The following is a 20,009-nucleotide window of genomic DNA, read 5'->3' as shown; positions in this document are numbered from 1 at the left end:
AGAAGAAGAAGAAGACAGCGGCTTGGTCAGCCTCTTGGAAAAGGGTCAAGTGATCATGCAGGAAAACAGCGGCTGTTAAAGTTGAGTCCTGGGGTTAGTTACTTCCTTCAGTTTCTCAGCGCCTCCGCGAAGCTCCTTTACTGCAGGTGTTGAAAGTGGGAATAGCGGGTTGGGTGCGGGGAGTGAGTGAGCAGAAATCCTTGCTGGACACTCCGTCCGTTACATTTGTACGCAACTTGTAAGGAGTTGCATTAGGCATGAGAAGTCACAGAGTGAGTTAGAAACTTGCACAGCCAGCTAGGTAACATTGAACATGCAGAAGCACACGAGCTGCTGGAGGAACATAGTGGGTTAGGCAATATTTATGGAGGGAAATGGACATTTGATGTTTTGGATTGGGAACCTTCATCTGGATTTACCCCATTTCTTACATCGACGCTGCCTGACCCGCTGAATTCCTCCAGCTTTTTGTGTGTCACCAGACTTCGGCATCTGCGGTCTCGTCTATCTCCAACAAAGGCACATTAGTGCCAAATGACAATGAATTTGAAACCTATGACAATAGTTATAGTATCCACTGTGACTGCTGAATGAAGTCTTGTAATGTACATTTATAGTTTAAATCTATCGAACAGTATTAATCAATGAACTCAGCTGAAGGTTGAACTAGAATAAGAATCACAAGTGGCTATCAATAAAGTGCTGCTTTTCTTTTGGAACGTCACATAATGTAGAACACCAAAATGTTTATCTTATTGCCAAGGAAATGGGTTTCAACAGGCTAAGAACTGGGGCTTTTCGTTTGTAAGAAATAGAAGCAAGAAATTGGTAAATTGGTTTATATTGTCACATGTACCAGAGTACTGTATACATAAGAAAATGTTTTGGATGCCAGCCATACAGATCATTTCATCACATCAGTGCTTTCAGCTAGAGAAGGAGAAAATGATAACAGAATGCAGAACAATGTGTAGAGTGACAGAGAAAGTGCAATGCAGGCAGACAATAAGGTGCAAGGCCATAATGAGGTTGATTGTGAGGTCAAGAGTTCATTTTCCTGTACTAAAGGCCCATTCAATGGTCTTGTGTTAGCAGATACAGGTGTAAGCCATACAGCTTCTATGCTGACTCTACTGGTCAATATGATTATGGTTTAATATCACCAGCATATGTTGTGCAGCAGCCTTACATAATAAAAACTGTAGTTACAGTGAAAAGTGTATAGTAAGCAGTGCCAAAAGAGAAAAAGAAAGTGGTGAGGTAGCAGTGTTCATGGTTTTAATGTCCATTCAGAAAACTGATGGCAGAGGGGAAGAAGCTGTTCCTGAATTGTTGAATGTGTGCCTTCAGTTCCCTGTACCCCCTCCCTGATGGTAGCAATGAGAAGAGGGAGCATCCTGGATGATGGGGGTCCTTAATGAAGGATGCTGCCTTTTTGAGGCATCACTCCTTGGAGATGTACTGGATGCTGGGAAGGCTAGTGCCCATGAAGGAACTGACTGAGTTTACAACTTATCTTGGTCCTGTGCAGTGGCCCCTACATACCAGATGGTGATGCAGCCAGGTGGAATGCTTTTCATGATGTATCTGTAGGAATTTATGAATGAGTTTGGTGACATACCAAATCTCCACAAACTCCTAATGAAGTCTGTTGAGACACACTGCAGAACAGGCTGTTCAGACCCTTTGAACCACGCTACCGAGCGACCCACAATTGGACAGCGTAAATCACAAGACAATTTACAATCACCAGTTAACCTACTAACCCATACATCTTTGGACTACGGGAGGAAACTGGAGCACCCGGAGAACCCCACACAGTCACGGGGAGAACGTACAAACTCCTTACAGACAGGCATGAGAATTGGCTAGTACTGTAAATCACTGTGCTAACCATGATGCTATCGGAATATAGTTGTTGTCTGTTCTTTGTAATTGCATCAATATGTTGGGTCCAGGATAGATCCTCAGAGATGTTGACTCCCAGGAACTTGAAATTGCTCACCTTTTCCTCTTTTCCCTTGGTGCCACTTCCTTGGGCTTGCCCTGTACTTCTTGATTCCTTTCATATAGCAATCTATTGTTTTATTCCCCCTCGTAGGTATAAATACTTAAAGACTAAGCCTTCATGACACTCTTGGAGAGAACTCCAGAGAGTCATCATAACAAAGATTCCAAAGATGAAGAAAGTTCTTTTCAGTCCTGAATAGACGTAACATACAGTGGCATGCGAAAGCTTTGGCACCCTGGTCAACATTTCTGTTACTGTGAATAGCTAAGCGAGTAAAAGATGACCTGATTTCCAAAAGGCATAAAGTTAAAGATGACACATTTCTTTAATATTTTAAACAAGATTACTTTTTTAAAAATTTCCATCTTGTACAGTTTCAAAATAACAAAAAAGGAAAAGGGCCCGAAGCAAAAGTTTGGGCACCCTGTATGGTCAGTACTTAGTAACATCCCCTTTGGCAAGTATCGCAGCTTGTAAACCCTTTCTGTAGCCAGCTAAGAGTCTTTCAATTTTCGCCCATTCTTCCTTGCAAATGGCTTCTAGTTCTGTGAGATTCTTGGGCTGTCTTGCATGCACTGCTTTTTTGAGGTCTATCCACAGATTTTCGATGATGTTTAGGTTGGGGGACTGTGAGGGCCATGGCAAAACCTTCAGCTTGAGCCTCTTGAGGTTGTCCATTGTGGATTTTGAGGTGTGTGTAGGATCATTATCCTGTTGTAGAAGCCATCCTCTTTTTATCTTCAGCTTTTTTACAGATGCTTCCAGAATTTGCTGGTATTTAATTGAATTCATTCTTCCCTCTACCAGTGAAATGTTCCCCGTGCCACTGGCTGCAACACAAGCCCAAAGCATGATTGATCCACTCCCATGCTTAACAGTTGGAGAGGTGTTCTTTTCATGAGATTCTGCACCCTATTTTCTCCAAACATACCTTTGCTCATTGCAGCCAAAAAGTTCTATTTTAACTTCCATCAGTCCACAAAACTTGTTTCCAAAATGCATCAGGTTTGTTTAGATGTTCTGTTGCAAAGTTCTGACACTGATGAGGACGCAGGAAAGGTTTTCTTCTAATGACTCTTTCATGAAGGTCATATTTGTGCAGGTGTCACTGCACAGTAGAACAGTGCACCACCACTCTAGAGTCTGCTAAACCTTCCTGAAGGTCTTTTGCAGTCAAACGGGGGTTTCGATTTGCCTTTCTAGCAATCCTATGAGCAGTTCTCTCGGAAATTTTTCTTGTTCTTCCAGACCTCAACTTGACCTCCACCATTCCTGTTAACTGCCATTTCTTAATTACATTATGAACTGAGGAAACGGCTACCTGAGAACACTTTGCTATCTTCTTATAGCCTTCTCCTGCTTTGTGGGCATCATTTATTTTAATTTTCAGAGTGGTAGGCAGCGGCTTAGAGGAGCCCATGGCTGCTAATTGTTGGGACAAGGTTTGAGGAGTCAGGGAATTTATAAAGCTTTGAAATTTGCTTCACTTGGCCTTTCCTAAGGATGACTGTGAACAAGCCATAGTCCTAACAAGCTAATTAAGGTCTGAAACCTTGGTATAAGTTATCTGAGAGCTCAAATCTCTTGGGATGCCCAAACTTTTGCATGGTGTTCCTTTCCTTTTTTTCACTCTAAAATTGTACAAAACAAAAATAATACACTAATCTTGCTTAAAATGTTGAAAAGAATGTTTCATCTTTAACTTTATGACTTTTGGAGATCAGTTCATCTTCTACTCACATAATTATTCACCAGTAACAGAAATTTTGACCGGGGATCCCCAAACTTTTGCATGCCACTGTATCTACCATGATTGGTAAATGAGATCTTGGAAAATACTTGTGCTGATGACATAAAGAGAGGCAGAATGGTAAATTGTGAGAGGACATAAGGAGGCTATTAAGAAATATTAATGGGTTAAGTCACAGGGCAAAATATGAAACAGGATTTTTCCTGTGCTGTCTTCATTTACAATGGAGCTGTCTAATAATAATCACTGGCTATGCAGTTGTCACAAAAAGGGATTTTGTTATTGCAATTGACAACAAACCAGAATTCCTGATTCTATAATAAAATGCCTTTATTTGAGACTGACAGATTATAGTGATTTTAATTTAACAGATGGCATTGGAATGCCTTATCCTACAACCTTGCTCTGAGGGTAACTCTGCTCACAAATGTTCAGAAAATCTATTTAGAGAAAAGTACCATTGACAGCCAACAAAAGAACACTTATTCGTGCAACTTGTCTACTTAAGTGTATTCTTTAAAGTGGAACTAGTTTTGTTTCTGACTTGAGTGCAGAACGCTGATACTTTGTATGTTGCAAGAAAGGTAATAGGGATTATAGTCCAGTGAGTCTTATATCAGTGGTGGGCAAACTACTGGAGTGAATTCTTAGAGACAGGACAGGTTTAAGAGCATTTGAAGAATTGTCTAATTAGGAATAATCAGCATGGGTTTGTGACGGGCAGGTCATGCCTCACAATCCTGGTTGAATTGTTCAAAGAAGTGGCAAAACAAATTGATGAAAGCAGTGGATGTAGTGTATATGGATAGGTATTTGATAAGATTCAAAGTAAATTGATTTTCAAAGTACAAATAGTATATATCACCATAAACAACCCTGCATTTTCTTGCAGGCATTGTATTAAATACAAGAGACACAATTAGAATCAATAAAAGCCCGCACCCAACAGGAGGGACAGACAGACACTCTATCTACACTTGTTCATTTACCTACTCCCTTGCTTCCAATTCAAGGCCCCTAACAGTCCTTCCAGGTGGGCGACATTTGTTGGGACTGTCCTTTGTATCTGGTGCTCTGCTGCATTGGTGGGACCGCTTTGGTGAGCACCTCTGTTTCATCTGCCACAATTAGAATTTCCTGGTGGCTAACCATTTTAATTCCTATGCCCGTTCCCATTATGAGAGATGTCTCAGATGCTTTGAGAGATTTAGGATTGCTAGCAATCTCACTCTGGCTTCAGAGAGCATCGAATAAACACACTAATATAGTGCATGGGTGACAAAGCCGATGACATCCTGGGTGGATTAGGTCTGATGCTTAGGAAAAGGAGTGCAGGACAAATTCAAAGAATATTCCACAAGAAAGTGGAAGTGATATGAGAGGAAACAATGTGTGGTCAGAAAGACGGAACAGGAGGTCAGCTCAAACAGAACAGACAAGATAAATAAAGAGCAGGAAAAATGTCCGATAATGGTAGATGCAGTAAGTCTCTATTTCACATCAAAGAGCTTTGTCCAGCAAAAGTGAAATGCTGACAATGCAATAGAGTTGGCCAGTAATGTCACTCAAAAACAGCTCTTCAGGAGGTCAAAGAAGAACAAGATTCAGATGAAGAGTGAGCTTTACTTAGGGCTCCAGATTCAAATAGACAAGGCTGGTGTACTATGGTTTAGTTGCAAAATGAGACGGTGACATTCAAAATTGACACTAGGGCAGAAGTCACAGCCATAGATGTCAGTCATCCCCGAACGTCTGTTCACAACACTGACGAGGAAAATGGGTATTACACTAACCCCCCCCCCCCAAAAAAAAAGTGGTCATGGGGCAAGCTCGGTGTGAAAGGAAAACTGAGAAACAGTTCAGAATCTTTTCTCACCACTACTGGGATGACATACCATCAGGATGCTGACCTCATTGCAAGGTTGGATTTGTTAAATAACGTTCAGTTGCAGAAGCACCTGGAGTTGTTCACAGGCCTGGAAATACTGAAAGAGGGGTACTTCATCGAACTAAGGCCAAGAGTGATGCCCTACTCTCTAACCACAGCGAGGCGTATACCGGTCCCATTGTTGAACAAAGTCGAGGCTGAACTTGAGAGAAGTCAAAGTTGAGCTTGACATCATAACTAGGGTGAATTGACCTACTAACTGGTGTACAGGCATTGCTGCTGTTCCCAAGCCAGATGGCACAGTGTTGATCTAACAAAATTGAATAATGCAGTGAGATGGGAGAAGTTTATTGTGCCCTCTGAGAACTCACTGGACATGCTGGGTGGAACCAAGTTCTTCTCCAAAGTAGATGTAAACTCAGTGTTCTAGCAGATTGTTTAGGTCCCAAGTCACAGAAGCTCACAACCTTTACCACATTGAATGGACGCTATGTCTTCAACAAATCTCATCAGCCCCTGAACTCTTTCAGATGAGAAGGAACCAAATTTTGGAGGGACTCAAGTGAGGAACAGGACGAAAGAGTAGAAGCTTCCTTGGATAAACTGAAACAAGCCAGAATCAACCTAACAAATTGAAAGGTGAGCTTGCAAGGTTGGAGGTGTAGTTATCAGGCCACTAACTGTCCTTAGAGGGAGTGTAACTAGATTCAAAAAAACTGCCAAGTGTTCAGAACATGGAACAACCTACAAATGTATCAGAGATCTGCTGTTTCATTGGCATGGTAAACCAGCTGGGAAAGTTCATTACAGATTTGGTGGAGAATCCAAAGCCACGTTTCTCAGGTTTGGACCTGGGGCACATCACAGGAGAAGTCATTCTCATCACTCACAGCAGAGCTCATCTCTCTGCCAACATTGGCATTCTTTGCTCCAAACAAAGCAACCAAGGTCTCAACAGAAACTTCTTCCTTTGGCCTTGGGAGAGTGCTGTATGGAAACTGGTGGTGCATGCATCAAGAGCACTGACTCCTACTTAACAGCATTATGCCCAAATCAAAAACATGACCCTGGCTATAGTGTGGGCATGTGAACTCTTCAGCTTGATGGGCATTAAATTCCTACTTGAAAAAGACCATGTGCCACTTGTCAGCCTCAACTCAAAACAGATGGATGACTCATCTCCACAGATTCAGAATGAGGCTTATGCAATACTATCATGACATTAAACGGCCTTGGCAAATTTTTCATTACACCACTGTCAAGGATGCCTCACAAGAGTAAACTGGACAAAGTTCATGCTGAGTCAAAAAAAAATGACCAAATCTGCACTAAGGTTATTCAATACTGTGATCACAGCAGGTCAGCTGTTCAAAAAAGAGCTCAGGAATTCAGACCTAACTGGCTTGAAAGAGGCCTTATTCTGGACGGTTTGCTGCCAAGTGCCTCCAGACTCATCATCCCTGCTTCTTTACAAGGAAAAATCAATTAAATCCACCAAGGCATTGAAAAATGTTGCCAAAGAACAAGGCAATCCATGTGGTGACCTGGTCAACTGGGGAGATTATATAAAGAAATGTGAAACATGCAGAAAACTTTACAAAACCATGTTGAATATTGCCTGATGAGTTCTGCCAGCATTTTGTGTTTTGAATATCTGTCTCACAGGATTTCCAAACAGCAGCTATAGTTCATTAAGTTTGAGGAGAACTGGTTTGTCAACTAAAACATTCAAACTTCTACAAACTTACTGTGAAGAGCATTCCAATTGGCATTTTGTGTGTGTTGCATTTTTAGGGAATGGGCCTTAGGGAGGAGACATCCCCTCCACCTAGGACTTGCCCTCTTCACAGTTACCGTCGGGAAAGGGGTACAGAAGCCTGAAGGCACACACTCAGCGATTTAGGAACAACTTCTTCCCCTCTTCCTTCCGATTTCTGAATGGTCATTGAACCCGTGAACACTACCTCACTACATTTTATTTTAAATGAGAAAATCTGCAGATGCTGGAAATCCGAGGAACACACACAAAATGCTGGAGGAATTTAGCAGGCCAGGCAGCATCTATGGAAAAGTACAGTCAACGTTTCGGGCCAAAATCCTTACGCAGGACTTTTTTGTTATTTTTGCTCTGCTTATTTTAACTTAATATTTAATAGACCTACTTAATGTTACTCAGTTCCCCCCTTTATATTGATCATAAATTGAACAAATTCCACGATATATGCCGGTGATATTAAATCCAATTCTGATAAAATACTAGTTTACACTAAGAAATATGAACATAAACAGTGCAAAGATGGCAAAATAACTTTATTTGTCAAATATACATCAAAACATATAGTAAAATACGCACTTTGCGTCAACGACCAACATAATCTGATAAAATACTTGCGGGTGTCTCCACGCTTCATCGCCAACAGAACATGTCGGTAACTCACTGCCCCATCCCGTTAACTTTGGGAGAAAAGCGGAGAACGTACGAACTACTTCTCAGACAGCGGCGGGAATTGAACCCCGATACAGTAGGTAGGTGATGTCTCCCGCTGTAAATCGTAGCTTTAAACGCTTGTTCGTACACAGGGTAGTGTTTTCAGTCCGCTCAGACATCTAATGGAGGAAGGGATGGAGTTGTTCCTAGAACATCCACAGGCGCCCATTGCTCCTCCTCGACGTTAGTAACAGAGATACGTCCTAGCCGGTGAACAATGGACCTCACTGCCCTTCCCCCAACCTAGCCCCTCCTTCTCCCCCAAACTCCCCAGCCTTTTCTCCCTCTTCCCCGCTCCGTTCATTCAACGGCTTCCCTCTCTCCTGGGCAGGATGGCAGAAGGCTCGGTGCCGAAGCTGCCCTTTACGGCTGTCGCCGCGCTGATGGCAACCCTGTGCCTGGCCCTGGTCCCCGCCATCTCCGCTCGAGTGTTACTGCGTTTGTCTCGGAACCGTCTGTCGGAGCAGCCCAGCCGGTTCAACTACAAGACGCGGTACTTCGTGCAGAAGGTACGTGAGCGCCTTGGCGAGAAATGAGTTTAATACGTACAGGGTTCTTATAGTCAGAGAAGGACAATCTTGCCCCGTGAGCCGCGCGTTGCACCGGTCAGGCTGCAGCTTCGCTTCCCGACCCATACCGCATTGTTTTTAAAATTACTTAATCAGCTAAATATATATTAAAATGTACGTGATAGTTTACTGCCAAAAATTAACAAAACACCCACTTACCCTAGTCAAGAGGAAACAATGATTTGTACTTAAATTGTGTTTTCCCCAGTTTCTAACTTCCGCATTCTGCTCTACAATAACAAGCTGTTGGGAGAGACCTCGTTTGTTACCTGGCACCGTGTACTTTTATGTGTTAACAATCTTAGATTGTCTCGTTTGACTGTAAATCTATTAATGAATTTAAAGCATGTTGGTCTTTCCATGGCCGTGTGAGTCTGGTGATTGCTCATTTAATGGACAACGGATTTGACGACTCGCTGCTTTTGCAACAGCAGAGAACTTATGCCCTCTGCAGCTCTAAATAAACGTATCGAAAGTTAGCCGCTCGAAAGAATATTGGGCAGACTCATCGAACTTTTAAATCTCTGCAGATCTGAACTGAGTAGAGTAATGTTTTCTGTGATTTTTTTCCCGTGGTATTCCTATCGGTAACCACAAGATTAAAACAATTGTTTATTAGGTAAATCTAAAAGGATCTACTCGCGTGTCATGTAAATTGTTGGAAATTTATTTTGACATTGAGTGCTTGCATTGACAAGCAATTAAAACCAACGTTCCAGAAAAAAATGCAGATTTTCTTCTATAATTCTTTAGATGATGTAGTTTCCTTGCTGCTCACGTGAATTTCATAACCATAGCATGTGATGCATGTAGTTCTGTCATGTGATAATATATTTTGCATTACACTGACTTAAAAAGGAATAGAAACCATGCATGGGTGTCTAAATTTGAAGTGAAATAAATCTTAATCCAATCCAATGATCAATGCTATTATTATTCTAGTATCCATCATTAAATTATGGTTAATGAAGATTATACTTTTGTACATAAATATGTAAATTAATCATTTTAACAGATTGATCACTTTGGATTTGTTGAAGATTCCACTTTCAAACAAAGGTACTTGATAGCAGATGCAGATTGGAATCGGGATGGAGGCCCCATTCTTTTCTATACAGGAAACGAAGGAGACATCACATGGTTCTGTAATAATACGGTAAGAACTATTTACCCTGGGAGATTTCCTTCCTTTCTCTCAAACAAGTTTGCCTTGGGTTCTTCATTTGATACAGTTGTTTTATCTGTCCCCAATATTTTTGTGAACTCAGAACACATTGCCTGCAGTTTGGGGGTTTGTTACTGAGCTCTATCCTGTCCTCAGTAGAAATTCAGCTGGAGAATTTCTGAGATAGATTACTGGATAGTAATTAAGAAAGAATTATGCCAACACATGGTTTCAAACCACAGTTCTTCTTTTACCTGGACATTTGTTTTGAAATAATTTTATCCCTTATTTAGTTTATGAGCTGGAAGGGAAGAGTTGGATTAGTATTCTGCTGAATTATATTACATTTGAGGTAAATATCATAAATCTGAGTAAAAGTGCATCCTCTTCTTATCTGAATTTTATTATGCTTGGATAACTCGGGTTTCTGGGTGTCAGTTTAAAGAAGGTTACCATGTAAACAGAAATGTAATGATAGTATAAAATTACCATTTTATAATTCTAAAATGTACCTAAATTATGAGATTTATAAGCTCTATTGGCAGTTTTGCAGCAACATCTGAAAAACAAGTTTCTGTATATTTTATTTATTGGTAGGATAATATATTTACAAAGTTACAAGTTACCATGTTTAAATCAGCTAAACCACTTCTTTGCAGGTGTGAAAATGTTTATTAATTTGACACAATTGTGACACTGCTGTACATTTTTTTGAAAATTGGTGCCCTATTGCGATATATCTAAAGTTCTGTTTATGTCAGTTAAGCCGCGATTTCTTTTTCTGTGCTTTCAGTTTCCAGCAATTCTACTTAGGTTTCTTCCTGTGCTTTTACCCGCTTCTCTGATTATGAACTTCCGTACTATTGTTAGCCACCTGCTTTCATGATTCCTCTGTTGCTTTCACTGATTTTTATTGTATTTTTCACTTTTACAGCTTTTCTTCAGTGACTAAAAAAAGTTGTGGAGATATCATGGGACAAATTCATTAATAGGAGGCAGTGCAGAAATTGGGCTTTGCTCAATGCTCTGAAGCTTTAGATAATTACCCTGGTTTCTGCGTTTGGTTTTGCTTTGCAGCTTTCCTAGGTCATTGTCTTGTCATTTTGTGTGTATGTGTATTGCCACTGCCAGCATGCAGATATGGTGGAGTATATTTCTGCTTCTTCTGTTGGTCAAGGATCAAGATTACTCTGTTTTGAGCAGTCTGTCCATTCTATCCTTTTCAGCACAATGGCAGTACAACACAACACAGGATAATACCTTTGGTGTGTAGATAGGACTATTTCTCCGCTGCTCCTGCTACCATGGAGCAGATGCATCTACCAAAGGCAGACTGGTGAGGGTGGATTTGAGTAGGTTTATTCCTTGTGGCAGTTCATTCACTAACTGCTGCACTCTCAGTTTGGTAGCTACAGTAGTGCTACCAGGCTACCTTTATAGACCATAGAACAGTACAGCACAGGACAGGCCATTTAGCCTACTATGTTCTGCCAAACCAGCTTAAACAGCAAATCAGAAACATCCAAACGCCAATTGCTCCTACCTAAACAATGGCCATATCCCTCCATCTTCCTTACATCCATGTGCCTATCCAAACCTCTATTAAAAGCTTCTAATGTATTTGCTTCTGCTACCATTCCAGGCATCCACCACCCTTGAGTAAAAAAACTCGCCTCTCACATAACCTTTGACCCCCCCATTTTCAATGCAAGCTCTTTGGTGTTAGACATTTCAAACCTGGGAAATAGGTACCGTGTGTCTGCTCTGTCAATGCCTATTATAATCTTGTAAAGCTTTATCAGATCTGCCCTAAGCCTCTGGTGCTCCAGAGAAAACAACCCAGGTTTACCCAGCCTCTCGTGGTAGCACGTGCCCTCTAAACCAGGCAGCATCCTGGTAAACCACTTCTGCACCCTCTCCAAAGCCCCAACGTCCTTCCTATAGTGGGGCGACCAGAACTGTAAGATGTAGCCTAACCATTGTTTTATAAAGTTACAACATAACCTCTTGACTTTTGAACTTAATGCCCCAGCTAATAAAAGCAAGCATTCCATCAGCCTTCTTAACCACCTTCTCAACCTGTGCAGCCATTTTCAAGTAACTATGAACTTAGATCCCAAGATCTCACTGCTCATCAATACTTTTAAGAAGTTTGCTCTTAACAGGATACTTGCATTTGCTCTACCTAAGTGCAACACCTTACATTTATCTGGGTTAATCTCCATCTGCCATTTCTCTGCTCATATCTGCAACTAATCTATGTCGTGCTGTATTGTCTGTCTATTCTATCCACAGCTACACCAATCTTCGTATCATCTACAAACTTACGAACCCTCCCATTTACGTTTTCATCCAAGTCATTTATATACATCACAAACAACAGAGGTCCCAGAACAGGACCTTGCAGTACACCACTAACTACAGACCTCCAGTTCAAATAAGTCCCTTTAACCACTATTCTGTATCATTTATGCACAAGCCAGTTCTGAATCCAATTAGCTGCAGACCCCATGCATCGTAATCTTTTGGATTAGCCTCCCATGAGTGACTTTGTTAAAAGCCTTACTAATATTCATGTAGAACACACCCACTGCCCTACCCTTCTCAATCTCTCTTGTCACCTTGTCAAAAAAATCAAGTTGGTAAGATATGACCTGCTCTGCACAAAGCCATGCTGGTCCTCCCTAGTTAGGCCACGGGTTTCCAAGTGTTCATATATCCTGTCCATAAGGATTTTCTCTAGGAATTTCCCTAAAAATGATGTGAGACTCACAAGGACTTCGCCTTGTTTCCTTTTTAAATAGAGATACAACATTAGCCACTTGCCAGTCTGCTGAGACCTCACCTGTGGTTAGAGAAGACACTAAGGTACTGGTCAAGGTCCCAGCAATCTCGTCCCTTGCCTCCTTCAATAACCTAATGTAAGGTGCATCAAGTCTTGGGGACTTAACCACATTAATACTCATTAGAGGCCCTAACACTTCCTCCTCCTTGATCTCTAAACACCCTAACTTATTTATACACTCAGCATTGATGTCCTGGTCCTCGTATATTTTTCCTTGGTAAATACTGAAGCAAAGTTCTCATTAAGTACCTCACTCACAATCTCCATAGTCAAGGAAATATTTCCTCCTTTATCCTGAGTGGTCCCATCTCTCCCTAGAGAGGGCGCATGGCTTATACAGGCTGGTGCATCTTTTTCAGGACTTCTCTCCCAATTGCAGATGTTTATGAGGGAGACTTGGCAAGGTTAACTAGACTGGTGTCCTTTCTTGTTTTCTTTTCCCCACTCTGTTTGAACATGGTAGTTATGGTACAACTAAGTAGCTTGCTAAGAAAACTTAAAGGACTTGCATCAATCAACCACATGGAGTAGGTTGTGGGTCTCATAAAAGCCAATTGTATGGCAGAATTCCTTCCCTGAATGAGATAAGTAAACTGAGCTTGTTTTGACAAACTTGTAGCTTTTCTGATTATTGTTCCTCAGAATTTCAGATTTAAACACTACAGCTGCTATCTGTAGTAAATACGCCATATAAATCCAAGATGTTGTTTCCAACCAGTGGTAGATTAACAAAGAATGTATGGATTTTTCAGTTTGGTCAAGCCCATCTGCAGCCCAGACGACCCATCAAAGAACAGCCAGTGATGCCAAAAGTAACATAGAACAGTACAGGTCCTTTGGCCCACGATGTGCCAACTTTTTTAGGGTCTCCAAGATCAATCTAATCCGTACCTTCCACATTGCCCTCCATTGTTCTTTCTTTCATGTGACCATCTATGAGTTTCTTAAATGTCTTTCGTGTATCTAGCTATACCACCACCTTTGACACTTTGAAATTCTTTTCAGTGTAAAATAACTTTGATAGTATTGCCCTCGACTCTGTTCGTCTCTATGCAGGTAGTGTGGTATAGAGTAGAGTCAAAGGCTCCAGAATCACACTCTTTTAAAAACTTTATCTTTCTTTATATTTTTCTTTCTAATACTTTATTGCTTATATCCAATTTTTAAAAATCAATTTTAGATTGTTGACTTGCATATACAGAAAAGGATCAATAAGGAAGTCACCTAGCCAAATTCAAATGCAAGCATGTGAAGGTCTTAAATGATCTTTACCCTTGATTGGTTATCTATTTTTCCCATCTCTCTTGGCTCTTAAAATAGAAAGAATTGCCATTCTAGTTGAAAGCTAGGCCATATCTAAGGTTGGAAGTGTTAGCTGGTTTGCTTTCTTTTCCTTTTGCTTAATTTACTTCATCACAACTTTTTTAAAGGATTTATTTTTTGGTTGCTCTTGAAATTGCAGCTTTTTAAAATAAAAATGCTTTTTTTTTAGGGTTTTATGTGGGATATCTCTAAGGAACTGGGTGCCATGTTGGTGTTTGCTGAACATAGATATTATGGAGAGTCTATACCTTTTGGAAAAAAAGCATTCAGTGTAAGTTATAAAAAAATGCTTTCTAAACTTTGACTATATACTTGACAGACAAATATTTTCAGTTCTTTTGAAAACTGCATAGCCATTGCTATCTTTTTCTTCTGTTGTTATGAGAAATCTGCAGAAAGATCAGATTTAATGGCATATATTGAACACTAGACTCAATCAGGTTTTATGTCACTGGCATATGTTGTGAAATTTGTTGACTTTGTGGCAGCAGTACAATGCAATACATCATAAATACAGAAAACACACGTGTATATAAATAGTTAACTTAAAATAAGTAGTGTCAAAGCAGAAATAAGAAAATAGGTAACGTTCATGGGTTCAGTGTCCATTCAGAAATCGGATGGCAGAGAGGAAGCTGTTCCTGAATCATTGAATGTGTACCTTTATGCTTCTGTACCTCCTTCCTGATGGTAACAGTGAGAAGGAGGCATGTTCTTCATGGTGAGGGTCCTCAATAATGGATGCCACTTTCCTGAAGCATTGTTCTTTGAAGATGTTTTGGATACTATGGAGGATAGTACCCATGATGGAGTTGACTAATTTTACAACTTCTGCAACTTACAAAGTACAGACTACGTGTTCTGTTTCTAAAATGTCAATATTTCATAAATCTCACTAGGGGCTTTGTCATTTGCCTTTGACTTGATCAACTTTTGCTCAAGGATCATGTATTCTGAAAATGTCGATTGAGAATTGAAAAGCAAATTAAAGATGCAGAATGTCGTAAACTCAGCTAGCTCCATCATGGGCACTAGCCCCCCACCTTCAAAATGCAATGGCTCAAAAAGCCAGCACCCATTGTTATGCAGATACACACGCACATGCTCTCTTGCACATACACGCACTCTGGATTCGGGTTAATTGGGCAATTGGCTAGTCAGGGAAGCTGCTTATTTGAGACGACTCTTAAAGTACAAAAACTAATTGAGAAAATTGCCGAGATTCCCTTGGGTTATTTGGGACATTATGCTGTTGAATTGGAGCAGGAGAAGCTGAACAGTTTGTGTTCAAAGAACAGTGATTTTTGTCACTGATGGCAAGAAATAAGCAGTAAGGCAATTCAGAACTGTTTTGCTCTCTGTGGTTTTAAACACCCAGGCTTGCAGATGCCAAAAATGGCTGGGAATGAAAATGAAATGAATTCATTACTTCAGCATGTTACGAACTATGAAGAATTTCATTACATACACTGGATGAATTCTTCTGTCAATATTATTAGGAACCAATAGGGTTTTATAGTACTGTTGTGCTCTTGGTTGTGTTCTAATTTGTTCAATATTTCATTTAAAATATAATTTGTTACTCTATTTGACTTTTTTACTTATCTTTAACTAATTCCATGAAACTTCAGCTAACTGGGGCAGCTGCTTAAATGGGCCAAAATCCCCGATGTGTCCCAGTTAACTGGAATCTGCTGTCCACAGCTTCAGATTCAGATTCAGTTTATTGTCATTTAGAAACCACAAATGCAATGCAGTTAAAAAATGAGACAACGTTCCCCCAGAATGATATCACAAAAGCATATGACAAAACAGACTATACCAGAAAATCCACGTAATGTTTGGCAATCCCCAATCCAGAGTCCGGAGAAGCAGCTGTGTATTAATATTGCGCTACCATCTTAGCGCGTTCCCTGGAAAGGAGCTCCAAATCCACCAGACGAATAAGACTGAAAACTAAAGCTACAGGACCTGCACAAAACCACATAGTTTCAACATATAGTTACAACAGTGCAAACAATAGCATAATTGATAAAAATCAGACTATGGGCACAGTAAAAATAGTCCAAAGATGTTAAAGTTCAAAAGAAATCACCACACAGTTCCACAAGTCCCCAGAGTCCCGACAGACTCGCCATCCCACGCCAGCGGCAGAAGGGAGTACCCCCGCTATGGACTTCCACGGTGCTGCCCCATTCAGCCTCGCAGACGCAGCACACAATGAAAGCTCCATCGAACCCAGCCTGGCAGACGCAGCACACACCGAAAACGACCTGACCGCAGTGGACTCCGAGTCCGTCGAACTTCCGAGCCGTCGACCATCCCCTCCTGCACAGCTTCTCTGAGCACCATCCTCTGCCGAGCGTATTAAGACGGCCCCGCCAACGGCCATTGGCAACGCGACCCCAAGGACTGGGGGCCTGTTCTTCCCAGCAGAGTCCTGGACCTCACAGCAGCAGCAGCAACAAAGAAGGTTTTCCTGGAGATTTCCCGATGTTCCTCCGTGCTCCCACGTCTGTTTTCAATCAATTATGATTGCGCACGGCACCCCACTTCACAAATAACAGATAATCAGCTCCGGAGTGGCCGCTGCAAGCTGTGTTGTGCCACCATCTTGGAAAAATTTGCAATTTACCTATTACAATTTATAGTTTTTTAAAACTAATATGTACTGCTGCTGTAAAACAATACATATCTTGACATATGTGAGTGATATTAAACCTAATTTTGAAATTATGTAGTGAATAATGAACAAGAATTTTTCTGACAGTGACCTCTGCTGATCAGTCCATGTAAGAGACTTTTCTGTCAGCCAGTGGCAAGCATGGATGGCCCCCCACCACGAATCACATATTGAGACATTTATTCCATGCAAGTTTGTTTAATCAGACAAATGCTGTCTCTAATGAGAAAATCTGCAGATGCTGGAAATCTGAGCAACACACACAAAATGCTGGAGGAACTCGGCAGGCCAGGCAGCATCTATGGGAAAAACACGGTCTCTATCTTCTTCATGATATAAACTTTTGACTTGGTGCGTATTTTTTGCGTATTGAAATAATGACAGTATGTTTGAAGTCACATTCAATATTGGGAGGTGAAATAAAGGTGAAGGTGTAGATTAATGCTTTAATTTCATCAGTTCAATCTGCAATGAAAAATTGACGTGTAGACTGGTGAGCAATATGAAAGTAACTATAAGGTAATTATTATAATTTTGCTGGTTAATGCTGCTCACTAGCTAACAGTTCACAGTGATCCCCTGACAGATTGCAATGTGTCAGTTAGCTTGTTCCTGACTTCCTCCCAATAATACAGTTATTGGGAGGGAGGTGGACACCTGCTGTGCAATTGGGCTGTGTGCTAGAACCAGATATTGAATTAGATGTGCAGAACTCTGCATCTGGATACATTTTGCATTTGATAATTTGGCTGTACACTAATGGTCACTGTCATATGTAGCACAATGCTTTTCAATCAAATGGATTGCTGATCTGATTGAAAAGCTAGTTGTAGGCTGGTTGCTTTTCCCTCTTTAATTTGCTTAATATAGATGCTTTTAATTTCTATCACAAAAAAAATCAAGTTTGTTATTTTTAATTTAAAATGTTTTAAGCTAAAAATTCTATTTCAAGTATCTTTAAATGTGTCTGTTTAAAAATAATTTTTAAAAAGTTTGATCTTTGACAGCAGTGAGCTCAGAAGGTTTGCTGGAGTGGTCCAAGGAGAGGGCCTTGGGGTCCTCTGCCTGATGACAGGTTGCTGTCCAAGGACTGCCCAGCCACACAGAACAGACACCATGAGATGTAGGATACATATGGACCTGTCGGGGTGACAAATAAAGGAAGTTCAGCTCCAGGAGTTGCATGGGCAATAAATGTGGAGCTGCAGCTCGGTCCAGTTCATGTTTATACCTTTGAAGACCATAAGACTTAGGAGCAGACTTAGTCCATTTGGCCCATCGAGTCTGCTCCGCCATTCAATCATGGCTGATCCTTTTATTTTCCCCTCCTCAACCCCACTCTCCAGCCTTCTCCCCGTAATCTTTGATGCCGTGGCTAATTGAGAACCTATCAATCTCTGCCTTAATTACACCCAATGACCTGGCCTCCGCAGCTTCTTGTGGTGACAAATTCCACAAATCCGCTACCCGCTGGCTAAAGAAATTCCTCCACTTTTCTGTTTTAAATAGATGTCCCTCTATCGTGAGACTGTGCCCTCTTGTCCCAGACTCACCCACCAGGGGAAACATCTTTTCCACATTTACTCTTTCTAGGCCTTTCAACATTTGAAAGGTTTCAGTGAGATTCCCTCCCCCCATCCTTCTAAATTCCAGTGAGTACAGACATAAAGCTATCAAACTTTTTTCGTATGATGACCCTTTCATTCCCAGAATCATCCTTGTGAACCTCCTCTGAACCTTCTCCAATGCCAGCACATCCTTTCTTAGATAAGGAGCCCAGAACCCTTCACGCTACTCCAGGTGAGGCCTCATCAGTCCCTTACAAAGCCTCAGCATTGTATCCCTGCTCTTGTATTCTAGATCTCTTGAAATGAATACTAACATTGTATTTGCCTTCCTCACCTCTGACTTGACCTGCAAGTTAAACTTTATGGTATTTTCTCCCCATTTAGAAAATTGTCTGCACATTTATTTCTCCTACCAAAGTGCATGACCATGCAATTTCCAATGTTGTATTTCACTTGCCACTTTCTTGCCCCTTCTCCTAATCTAAGTCCTTCTGCAGCCTATCTGTTTCCTTAACGCTACCTGCCCCTCTGCCAATCTTCACATCATCTGCAAACTTGTCAACAAAGCCATCTATTCCATCATCTGAACCATTGATATACAGCATAAAAAGAAGTGGTCCCAACACCGACCTCTGTGGAACACCACTAGTCACTGGCGGCCAACCAGAAAAGGATCCTTTTGTTCCCACTTGCTGCCTCCTACCAATCAGCCAATGCTCTAACCATGCCAGGAACTTTTCTGTAATACCATGGGCTCTTAACTTGGTTAGCAGCCTTGGGTAGCACCTTGTCAAAGGCCTTCTGAAAATCCAAAAATTCAACATCCACTGCAACCCCTTTATCTATCCTACTTGTAATCCCCTGAAATAATCCAACAGGTTCGTAAGGCAAGATTTTCCCTTAAGAAAATCATGCTGTCTTTGTCCTATTTTGTCCTGTGTCACCAAGTAAATATAGTTCCTTAACTATTGACGCCAACATCTTCCAACCACTGAGGTCAGGCTAACTAGTCTATAATTTCCTTTCTGCTGCCTTCTTCCTTTCGTAAAGAGTGGAGTGACATTTGCAATTTTCCACTCCTGGCACCATGTCACTCCAATGATTTTTGAAAAATCATTAGTAATGCCTCCGCAATCTCTCCCAATACCTCTTTCAGAACAGTGGAATGCAGTTATCTGGTCCGAGTGGCTTATGTACCCTTGGGTCTTTCAGCTTTTGGAGTAGCTTCTCCCTTGTAATAGTAACTGCTTTCACCTCTCTTCCCTCACACCCTTCAACATCTGGCACACTGCTAGTGTCTTCCACAGTGAAGACTGATGCAAAATACACATTTATTTCATCTGCTACCTCCTTGTCCCCTGTTATTATTTCTCTGGCTTCATTTTGTAGCGGTCCTATATCTACTCTCGTCTTTCTTTTATTTTTGACATTCTTGGAAAAGCTTTTATTATCCACGTTTGATACTGTTTGCTCGCTTGCTTTCATATATCATCTTTTACCTCCAAATGATTCTTTTAGTTGCTCTCTGCAGGTTTTTAAAAGCTTTCCAACTTTCTACCTTCCTGTTAATTTTTGCTTTGTTGTATGCCCTCTCTTTTGCTTTTACATTCGCTTTGATTTCCCATGGCAGCCATGCTGGTACTATTTTGCCATTTAAGTATTTCTTTGTTTTTGAAATACATCTATCCTGCTGCTTCCTAATTTTTCCCAGAAACTCAC

General features: G+C 41.0%; 2 protein-coding genes across 4 annotated transcripts in view; one reads left to right on the top strand and one right to left on the bottom strand.

Annotated features, from left to right (window-relative positions):
- The window catches only part of ddias (DNA damage-induced apoptosis suppressor), a 34,335-nt gene extending 25,065 nt beyond the window's left edge, over positions 1-9,270 (bottom strand). The window contains exon 1 of one of the 2 annotated variants that reach the window (XM_059964503.1): positions 8,866-9,270. The gene's annotated coding sequence lies outside the window, so the exon portion shown is untranslated. The remainder of the gene's footprint in view (positions 1-8,865) is intronic. The other variant, XM_059964504.1, reaches the window with a different exon arrangement.
- The window catches only part of prcp (prolylcarboxypeptidase (angiotensinase C)), a 42,093-nt gene that overhangs the window by 2,739 nt on the left and 19,345 nt on the right, over positions 1-20,009 (top strand). Inside the window, exons 1-4 of one of the 2 annotated variants that reach the window (XM_059964505.1) lie at positions 8,040-8,175; positions 8,469-8,646; positions 9,722-9,862; positions 14,209-14,310. In XM_059964505.1, the coding sequence (XP_059820488.1) occupies positions 8,470-8,646; positions 9,722-9,862; positions 14,209-14,310 (420 nt within the window). In that variant the 5' untranslated portion in view covers positions 8,040-8,175; position 8,469. Of the gene's footprint in view, positions 1-8,039; positions 8,176-8,468; positions 8,647-9,721; positions 9,863-14,208; positions 14,311-20,009 lie in introns of those variants that run through there. The other variant, XM_059964506.1, reaches the window with a different exon arrangement.

Source organism: Hypanus sabinus, chromosome 3 (genome assembly GCF_030144855.1).
Source record: "Hypanus sabinus isolate sHypSab1 chromosome 3, sHypSab1.hap1, whole genome shotgun sequence".
Taxonomy (NCBI): Eukaryota; Metazoa; Chordata; class Chondrichthyes; order Myliobatiformes; family Dasyatidae; genus Hypanus; species Hypanus sabinus.
Note: the sequence above shows the minus strand (reverse complement) of the source record. Positions and strands in the feature narration are given on the sequence as shown.